Raw genomic sequence first — 11,330 nt, 5'->3', positions numbered from 1 at the left:
GAAAAAAAAATGTTGGATTTACTAGAACATAGACTGTTGATGTAAAGATGTTTACCCTCAGCTCCAAGTCCCTTTAGGTCTCATTATAAGTTTAGGGTTTTTCACACCAAATAGCAATTTTTCGTTACTATTTAGCTTCTAAAAGTTTAGATGCACACATGAGCAGACATGGAAAACAAGTATTTTAACTAGTTTCATTGAACTAAAAAGTTTCATTAAACATATTGATAAAAGTAACCATGCTTTAATTTGCAGTATTTGAAACAAAATTGAAGCAACTTGGATATTGACTGGAAAGCAGGCACAGGTGTACTACCAATCAAGGACTGGAAACAAACTCTGTTATCAACACCCAAACATTACTTCTGGTATGAAAACCAAATAGATTTGATTACTGTACATCTGATAGAAGTGCAGAATAAATCCTTATGCCCTGAACTCCAGAGTTGGATTAGATCTTTGCAGACTTCAAACCGTAAAAAGAGAAAAGCTTTAGGAATGTGTGAATGGCAGTATCAGAGACAATCTTCAAGCTTCCTGTATGCACATGTCATTTGCTTCCCACTTTGACCCTGGGGCATGCCAGGTATGGAGCAGGCCAGGAGGGAGCTGCCGCTCTTTTCAACCACACCCCTGAAGCACCAAAAATCAGGACCTGTGAACAGCCATGCAGTCTAATGTCATCTCTGCCCTTCAACTCTGTTTGCTTCGGGTACTTGAGGCTACAGGATGTTCCTACTGCACACACAACAAAGGCTGGGGGTGCCAGAGGAAGATGCAGAAAAGCAACCACGTCTTCCTCACATAGGAATCTTGCAATTGAACTTTTAATATAAATGAGCAACCTGCAGCCTACAATCCCATCAAAGAACTGGGAAGAAAGGAGAAAGAAAGAGGCTGCTCCCCAAATTGATCCCCACTCTGTTAGGATCCAGGAGCACAGCTTTGGCAAAGAGCATGTTGATACAAATCGAGACAGATGGAAATGTGCTTACTTGTCAAAGCTGTTATTCCCCAAGAGCAAAGAAATTATGTTGTCTTGAACATGCTGTGGGTAACAGACAGGGAAAGGTCCAGAAATAGAAAAAACTAATAATGTAAAACTAGGTTTGGAAGATGAAATGAAAGCTGTCTTTTGCACAGAAAGGGATGTGTTTTTTCTTAACAGATAAAACCTCTTTTTTTTTTTAGTCCCAATAGTATGTGTTACAACAGGCACACATTGCCTTACTGAAGATTTAACCTATTAGAAATAAATTACTAATGTCTGTCATACAGTATTATCAACAGGATAATTTCTGTGATCTAGGCATTTACATATTTTGGTCTATGCAAAATATTGGATAATATGGGATACCAAGTTTTTAAAAATCCTTTGAATTTAAACTACAGCACAACCCACTCATGAAAGGTTTTTAAAAATTTTAGATACTAGCAATAATCTGAATCTAGCTTTGAAAAACACACAGAATTTTCTGCGTAAGATAGTGATTCAAGGTTAATTTAATAACGAGCTACATTTTCTATTTTAAAGCCCATTTCCCAATAAAGCCCAAGAGGAAAACCAACTTCCAATTTCACCAGCAGTATGTTTTTCTAACACTGCTCATTTCTTCCCATGGAGACAAACCCACTCTAGTACCATTCCCTTGTCTACTGAATTGTCACCAGAAAATAAATGCTAATTGCATATTTTCCATTAAAGAAGAGCATGATAGACAAACAGAAAGATGTTTTTCCCTATAGGACCCAAGATTACAAAACAAGAAACACCCAAATTAGCAACTTTATATTTTAAAAATGTCAATTTAATTTCACCTTTTTTTTTCAGTCTTCAACATCCATTAGGATAAAAAAAAATGAGAAAAAAATAATGCAATTAACATTAAAGTGTTGTGATTATTCCATTTCTCCATTTATTCTTGCACAGAAAGCCAAACACATCCATTTCAGACAAGTTATAGTATCAGCAGCATCCATTATCTCACAGAAAGCACATTCAAGTCCAACTGGAAAATGCAGTTTCAAAATGTTTCCATATGCATTAAAATAATTTTTAAAATCTTTTAGGTTTTGTATTTTGAGTCTTTAGAAATCGTGATTTTTTTATTAGATTTGGTAGCCTCATCCATCAGCTCCTTCAGCTGCCCAATCTGTTCATCACGGAAGTCATTAAGTTTTTCTTCTGTGAGCTGAACTCCATATACAGCCTTTTCTCTCAAGTTTTGTTTGTCCTCATTAATTTGTTGCTCGATCAGTGCTGCATAGTTCTAATGAGGAAGAAATATAAATGTCACAAAACTGACAAATGCAAGATTCAGGTAAACTTTTTTAAATAGCATTTTACTGTAATAATATACCTTTACACAATCTCCTACAACAGTCTATTAATCAACATCAAATAACAAAAAAAAATTACACTATTTATAAGAAAGGTCATTAAAGCATTTCTAGTATCTACAGTCAATTTTATGTAGCTAGTTTAAAATGTATATATGTACAGATTAATGTCCTATCATACACTACTACCAAAAACAACACAAAATTTAATTACAGATGTAATATATTTATTAAAATAATCTTTCCTATCTAGCAGGATATCAACAGAATATACTTTGTAAACTGATACATCCAGAAAAGAATTATTCTTGAAGAAATGTATTAGAAAAAGTATTCAACAACTACACAAATATTCCACAAATGTATTACAAAAAGTATTCTAGAACTACTGAAACCTTTCTGCCTAACCACTCTCTGCATTTCTCAGAACTGATAAGGTCATTTGAATCCATCCTGGACTGCTCCAAAGGCGGCAGAAATTCAGTAACTGTGAGACTTCTGTCATTCTGCCAGGTTTTGGAAGAAATTAGTTAAAAATAAGTTAGGGGAGAATGAGAAGGAGCTTAAAGGACATGTACCTACTTCACATTCTCATTCCCAAAGGAAAAAAAGAATAGGATAACCCCCTTTCTGCACTGTCTTGAACATATTTAAGTTTGTTCAGACTTACTTACAATCCTGTTGCAACAGAAATCATTTGGACCATGTTTACTTAGATAGCAGCATTTGTGTCACTGGACGGGCAACACAGTCACTGTGTATTACATCAATACCAGGCTGAGCACCACTAGAAAAGCAAAACTTTCTCAGGGGCAGAAATGGAAGTGGCCAATGGGTCACACTGGTAATGTGGGCACAGTTGGAAAATTGCTTTCTCACCACTTTGGAGCAATCTTTGACCATGATGACTTCTCTAAATTACAACACTCAAGGTTGTGCAAGGACAGCAGCTCTGCATAATTAATTCTGCTGGCAGTGCTACCCCTGACACGGCTGTGCTCAAGGTCCCTGCACACATGGATGCTGTGCACTGCCCAGCTCCCTCTGCCCAGCACCAGCCCCACTGCAGCTGCTCTCAAGAAGTTGTAGAGAGTGAATTCAAAAGCCTTGCAGTGTGTGTATTTAGCAAAGTTAGTGAACCAAAGAGTCAGATGTTTAACAGTTAAGTACATGTTTAAACACCGCGTTGGAAGGGAGCCTAAACTTTTAATTTTCTTAAGAGGAACTTAAAAACAAGCTCCACAATTAATTAATTTCAAAAGCTAATTTTCAATTGGAAAAAATACAGGCTTCTCTCCTACTTCAGTAGCATATCCTTTAAAGAACCTTTAAAGTTTGAAGCACAACTCTAAATATAAAGTAAGAAACTGAAGTAAAAAACTATTTTCCGAATAATAAAAGGTATGATTGTTACCTGGTAACACTTTTTTTTTTGAAAGAAAGTCTTAAGTATCAGGAGAATTCAAAAGTACAGCATTATAGCAATGAGATAGAAGCATTACCAATTTTCAGCTAAAAGAAACCTCAGCATTGCATACTGAATTGTTAATCAAATTACCAGCAAAGTAACTAAAGCCACTACTTCAGCTGAATGTCAAATAACTCCAGAGAAGTGGGCAAGAAGAAAGATAGTCATGAGCCTGTGATAAATTTCAAAATGACACCATTTACTAATATAAATACAGTACATTGTTAATGGACCATGTCAAGCCTCACTGAAGTCACCAGGACCTTACCAGCCCTGTTGCGAAGCTTTATTCATGGCTATTTAAAGAAAACAGATAGCTAAAACAAACTGGGGCAAACAAAAGCAAATTTTCATTCATACAGACTCTGAACAAAACTGATTCCTCAAGGTTCTTCCCAACATCACCTCTCCTGCTTTTACATTAAACGGGCATTCAGGAACAGTCACACCACAGTTAATTCCCACAGTAAACCTACACCCCAGGGGTATTACCATATGGTAGAGTTGGTGTAGCGTTTAAAAGAAACTAATTAGGTTTTTCCCAATGACTGACCAATCAAATGGTAATAAGATAAAATATGGTAATAAGATAAGACAAAAAATTACAATTGATTAATTTTTCAACTTCGCAATTCACAGAATTTCTTATCAAGACAGATGGACAAATGTAATCTCTGAAGCTATTAGCAGACCAGTAACACACCGACAATGACACATTGCCTTTTCACCTCTATTTTATTCTACCTTCGCTTTTCTTCACAGAACAATCCAGTCAGTACTGACTCCAGACTGAAAAAGAAACACCAAACAACCCACACCAAAAAAAAAAACCAAACCCAAACCCAAACAAAAAAACCCAAAAAACCCACACAAATAAACAAACCCCACACCACTCTTCATTATACCAAACAACAACATTCACAGGATGTAATTCAGAACCAATACTGAAAGCAAGCAATGCAAAACCCTTCACATCTTATCAAGAGATCTGACTGAACACACAAACTCCAAGAACCCCTCCATAAAATGTCCTATCAGTGCACGTTCCACAGCAGGAGAAAAGTCCTCCCCACTGCTAATAATAACCACCTGGAGCAGCCTGTGGCTACTCAATGGCTGCAGGCATGAGCTGAGGTACCTAGAAATAACTGAAGTCCATGGAAAGAACAGTTACAATTTTAAAAACTGTTGACTGTTTTCCAAAAATATCAAATTAATTACTGGCAAAGAGTCTGCAATTTTTTTTTTATTTTTTTTTTAGTTTAACATCACAGAGTCTGGTTTCACAGTGCATCAGTTATGGAATCCAGATCTCAGAAGTGGTGATCCTCAACAAGGCTGCAACACCCACTCTCACAGGTGCCCTGCATCCAGACATGGTCATGGCCTGTAGCTCCTCCATTCCTCATGGCAGGTGTTCTGCCATAGTGTTTCACAGCACTCCAATGGGCTCCCATCCAAACTGTCACTGCTGGTTCTTTTCCCCCACTCATTTTCTAGCTGAACAAATGTTTTATACATGCCACAAAGCCTCAATGGCTGCAGTTCCACATCAATATGCAATGTGAACAGAAATTCAGAACTGGACCATGGAAACATGCCGGGTTCTCGTTGGCTCATGACAGAAAACGGAGCCTTCTCACCTCACTTTAGCAAAAGTCAGTGATGCATCAAAGAAAGTATGTTTCAGCCTTTATATAAGTGCTGAAAAAAATTACGAACTATATGGCATATCTCATTTTTTCTGCCTGTGTTCCCAGATGAAGAACAAACAAAGCCTGGAATATTTAACCATTTAATACATTACTGTTCCCTCAGAAATTAATACTATTACTATGTTACCAGTGATTTGTGGAAAGGTACTACATGATTTGATGGCACATAGCAATTTAAGGTTCAGCTTCTATACAGAAAATGTGCCATTCTCCTAACAGCACATGAACTTAATGTGCTGAACTCCAAAGTTCTGTAATAGGTTTAAAAGCACAATGAAAAAAGAAAGGGGAGAGAAGCTAACATTTGTTCTTTCAATAATACAACTTTGAACACAAAATACAATGATCACAGTCCATCTCGGGTGACAAGGAGCAGCATGTTCATGTATGGTCTAGTTTTCATTAGAAACTAATAGATACAGAATTTTCCAGTATCATATCCCTTACCAGCAGAGCTGAAACAAACCCTAGATTAGCTTCCTAAAACAACAAAAATTATTTTGCTTCTGCCTTTCATGTTATGTTACATTTAACTACATCTTCCAAATAGAACAAAACTCCTTTGTCAATCATCACACAAATCCTTAGTGGATTTTTCAAGGGTATCTTATTCCAATTATGGTTCATACTGTACTCACAAAAAGAGAGACCAGAGTCACAAAATAGAACACAAGTAAACCTGCACCCTCACAGAGCCAGGCTCAGCATACCCAGGGATGGCACAGGGACACAGGCGCTCCCCTCCCTGCTGGTTTTTTAGGTTGGTTGGTTGTTTCTTTGGAAGTAGCCCTTACTGCAATGATCCTCTACCTGCACCAGATATAAACTTTCTGGGCTTTTACATGAAAAAAGCAAGCAAAACCCAAACCACCAGCTGAATGGCAAAAGCCTTTCCCCTTGTATATGACTGCCAGCAGAAACACAGAAGACCAGAATCAAGTTCAAGTCACGACAACCTCTCCTGACCATTTACCACCAAGAGATGGCTGATTTATTCCATATTAAATCCCAGCATGCCCTCCATTCATATCACAGACACCCTCCTCATCTTAAAGGAGGCCCAAGGCAACAGTCCAAGGTTCAGACTGGCCATGTCACTGCATTGCCATCAGTGTGTGCAACTGCAGAGATTCCCCAAAACTCTCCAAATGGCCAGTGCAGAGGCAGATGCCTCAGCTGAAAGGTCAGATGCACTCCTCACAGGTGCTGGTTCTGCCTCAGATCACTGGCATTTAAAGCATGCAGCTGAACCCAAGCATCAGGCTCCCTTAAAATCCTATGATATGATTAAATGCTCGAACCTCTAGCTGATTTATACAAAAAAACCAGAAGGTGTTTGCTATCATCAATACCCTTAGGGGGTTTTTGTTTAAATTCACTAAGTGAAGCAAACAGAGAGTTCTCCTCTGCTCTCTAACTCATAAGCATTCAGAGAATGCACAAATTCATTAGAAGGGCAAGGGGATGGGTGACATTTAAGGTTTAAAATACCACACATTGCAGAAAGAGCATCAACCTTCTTGTTTTCCAAGTTGAGAAAGAATTAAATAGAAAAATAAAAGAAAAAATCACACAACCAAAAGTCCCACTCCCTGACTGCCAGATACATAGACTCCTACCAAGTCTAGACCACACTGACACACATTTATCTCATATGCTAATACAAGTGCTCATAGATATTTATTATTTAATCATAAAATTAAATGGGTTAAGAGCCCATTTGCTCATTTTCACTGGAAAGAACAGCAATCAGATTTTTTATTTTTGCTGGCATCCTCCTAAATATATACAATGCTACGGTTTAGACAATTGCTCCAAAAATCTCAGTAAGATATGTCTGTTCACAGTAACTACCTGTACATTTCACTTTCTGCTCAGATTTTCTCTATAAAAAAGGTCTAAAATTTTTATGTCCTTTAAGCAGCTGAAGTATAAAGCTGAAGTAGTCATCCAATCCAAAAAGACTATTCCCACTTGTAGCCAAATTAATGACAGCATTGATAAAACACATTACTGTGGCCAGATCAGAAAACGCTAGTCTGAGACGTGTTAAACAAACAGGGCACAGTCAGGCATGAGATGAATGCTATCAGATTATTTTAAATTTATTTTTCTCAGGATGACATAAAAAAAAAAATTAGCATGGCCTGACAGACCACCCTCATCACTCCCTGGAAGTTAATTTCAAATTGCAGCATTTCAACTTTTTCTTCTGCTACTCAGAGCAAAATCAAACACATGCTGCTAGGATGGCAGCATGAAGAAACACTGTGAACGAACAGCACAGCAAGGAGCAACCAGTTCTTATTATTGTGCACAGATATGTTGAATTAATTATTTCATATTCATTCAGATAGAATTCTGCAAATTATTTACTACATTTTTTACTGCAAATTATTTACTATATTTTTTTATTGCAAAGCTGTTTTGATGTTAAACTGAGAATCAGAAATTACAGAATTGCTTACAGAAAGTATTACAGAAGTGATTTTTAAATGGGAGCTACACCCCATGAAATCCCAGCATATCTTCATACATTTTACCTGAAGCCAAAAGTATAGTTAGAAATGCAGAAATCAACCCAGGAAGATTCTGCCACATTTAAACTCAGCTTAATACACCACTACAGTGAATATTTTCAAGCACTCACACACACATTAATCCACAACAATCTATATTTCACCAGATAAGACCATTTAAAATAGCCCTAAACATTTTTAAAATTGCATAAAATACAATTACTGCCAAATTAATTAACTGATGTGAATAAACAGCTATGTACAGTCACGCATTCTCTAACAGGAGAAGTATATTATCAATTTCAAAATTTAAGTTTCAAATTACCTTTGGTCACAAAAGGTAAAGTCATTCCATTAACACATAGAAAAAGAAAAATCAATATACTACAAAGGGTTCTGAGTAAGCCTTCCCTCTGCTTTTGAAAGTATCCATCAAATGGTATCTGAATGATACCAGGTAATGACATATGGCAGCATTAGAAGAGTTCCTCGTGTGAAAAATTAAAATAGTAATTGCTGGGGAAAGAGCAACAGAATGAAGAATCAAGACTTTCACTCTGAGGTATTCAGCACAGCAGAGGACCTCTAGAGAATTAAGATGTCCTGCTCCTACTGCAAATCCTTCTGCAAAGAAGGTGAAAAAACAACTTTCTCTTATGGCATTTGAATCACCTCAGCATCCATCATATGTGTAACAACACACCGAGCATACACAAGCAAGAAATAGCGACAAGCTTATTTATGACAGAAACCAATGTTTTTCCTCATGTTTTCTTGTTCTGGCATCTCCTTCATTAAAAACGTCAGTGCACGCAGTCTTTCAACATCATGTTGAATATCTACTAAGAGAAGCAGAGTTGTGCAAATAACACAGTTTTCTGGTTTCATACCCAGCACTGACATGCTGGAGAAAGCCATACAAGAGCCCTTCAGCAGGGCAGTGTGGGCTAAGGTGGCCATTGCTGCCAAGTCAGAGACCTGGGATGGTGCTGCAGCCCACAAAGACTGTAACAGAGGTAAGCAACAAAATGCTGTTCACATCCTCTGCTCACCACTGCTTATCTTGAGGTATTGCTTAAATAATATTCCAATCCTCCTAGGATTCACACCCAAACCTTTGTTGTTCAAATTAAACACGCTGCAAACACAAGCTCTCTGGCTTGAATGGAGCACCAAGGTGGATAATGGACAGGATACTTGTGGCTACGCTATAGGCTACAGACATAATTAGCTCTCCTGCCAAACTATTTATCTATGAGAGCAATTTGGTTATAAATGCTGCTGCTCCCAGAGCTGTTTACCACCTCTGACAGCTCTTAGATGTAAAGAATAAGATGCTTTAAACAAGCTACAAAATTTATCTTCTGTTACATTTCAAATTTCAGCCACCACTGATATTGTCCATTCATAACAGAAGGTTTCCATCAAGTGGAAGTTAGGACACAACATATCAAATAAGTATCTTTTATTCAGATACATTTTATTAACAAAAACTTAAAACCAGACTGAGTAGCTTAAGTCAAAAGAACACTAAGAAGAAACTTAAAACGTCTGTAAACAAGAATCAAAAAGGGTATCAGAAAGAGTACTTTATTTTTATTAATGCTAAAACATTATTCATTCTTATTGTAAAACAAAAAACCACTCCTCTCAGAAATTAAAGGACAGCACATTTTCATATAAAATTTTGAGAATCTCAGATTGTATGAAAGAACAGAAAAAAATTTTTAAGCACTTTTCTCAAATCCAGCATTAGTAAAAAATGCATTCCTCCCATCATGAGTTCCCTGTTCCTCCCCTCTGCACCACTGCCTTTTGAGCAGGGCAGTTGAAGAATCCCCAGAGAGGAAAAAAACCCAAAAATGGGGCTACATCAGAGTTAGTAACTCACAGCCACTGTCCTTGCCCCTCTGCTGAGGCAGCCACTGCAGTGGCGTTCCATTAAAGTAAGGAAAAACATGGAGAGCAGAGCAGCATACATTCTTTTAAGTAAATGCAAACCACAAAAGGTACAAAACTGACATGATTTGCCAGATGGCAAACTGGTTCCTTGAGTATCCTTTAATCATGGGCAGGGAGAACCCATCTTACTACAGGATACATCTCCAACCCACCCCCCCACCAAAAAAAAAAAGAAAAACTATGCAGATGAAACAAAATCCTCCCTTTTCTAACAAATATACCCAATTGCAATTCATGAGAAGCTCTAAAACAAGTTGTGTGAAGAGTAGTTTGGCTAAGCTATTTTGTATTTCAGTCTGTTATTAGGTGGAAAGATTTGCAGAGGCCATTTCAAACCAAGTCTTGCAGTGGGACTGCCCATATCTAAATGTCATGTGCCTAAGTGAAGGTTGTCTTTATCCTGGGCACTGAAGAGAGAAACTTCTGTCTCACACGTGATGTGATGATTGGATACACTGCTCTTCAGAGCTGCAGGTCTCATCACTGAGAAACTTTGTGTGTCTGTGTCTCTGGCTGTAGATGACTGTACTTAACCAACTTCCTTGCTAATAGTACAAGGAAAATGTTCATTAGTTATTTTGTTTTGTGCTTTTTCAATTACAAAAGGCAACAAAAATCCCATTTTTCCTTGAATGAATCTACAATCTCTCCCCTGGAGTTTCTTTTATCTTTTGCTAACACCGCTGATATCAGACTCGGCAACATCCTGAAGTGAAACACATGAGAGAAAAAAACTGTACTTCCTCTTTATCCTTAGAACTATGAATTATGCACAATTTCATTTCTGGGGATGAAAGAACCATGTTGCCATTTCTAATTACAATGAACAGAGGTAAAACAGATTTCTCCAGGACAACATCCCTGGATCATAAAGAATAGGAACAACAAGAAAAGTTTGAAGTTTACTAAAAGTTAATCTGAAAGGAAAAGCCGTGAGAACTTCAACAATATCAGGTTTTCCCAGGATATTCAAGAAGGATGCTAGAATATGTGATTATCAACCAAATTCAGGGAACTGATCACAGTAACACAATGATGCACACACTGTAACTACATAGAATTGTTACCATAAGGGGTTTAGGTTTTTTCTTTTGGTTGCTTGCTTGTTTGCAGTTTGGGAGCAAAGAATGAAAAAACGTTCAGCTAAAACGGAGCCAGGGAATATAATTATGTTATACTTAGTAATCAGCATGGAGAATTATTATTTGATCAGGAAGGTATAAAATGGGCTGCTTTTTCTGAACACAGCTAACTAATATTGTTAAACTGGAAGAAATGACATTTATTTAGAGGAATGTGAAAAAAGTTCAAGGACTAACTCAGCTT

The 11,330-nt window shown here is 37.3% G+C and overlaps 1 protein-coding gene across 2 annotated transcripts in view; it reads right to left on the bottom strand.

Annotated features, from left to right (window-relative positions):
- Positions 1-1,891: 1,891 nt before the first annotated feature.
- SDHAF3 (succinate dehydrogenase complex assembly factor 3) overlaps positions 1,892-11,330 on the bottom strand; it is a 29,419-nt gene continuing 19,980 nt past the window's right edge. For both annotated transcript variants that reach the window (XM_085050781.1, XM_085050782.1), the window contains exon 2: positions 1,892-2,270. In XM_085050781.1, coding sequence (XP_084906907.1) covers positions 2,067-2,270 — 204 coding nt within the window. In that variant the 3' untranslated portion in view covers positions 1,892-2,066. The remainder of the gene's footprint in view (positions 2,271-11,330) is intronic.

This window comes from Lichenostomus cassidix, chromosome 2, assembly GCF_008360975.1.
Source record: "Lichenostomus cassidix isolate B80296 chromosome 2, HeHo_3.0, whole genome shotgun sequence".
NCBI classification, from domain to species: domain Eukaryota; kingdom Metazoa; phylum Chordata; class Aves; order Passeriformes; family Meliphagidae; genus Lichenostomus; species Lichenostomus cassidix.
This window is presented reverse-complemented; position numbering and strand designations above follow the sequence as displayed.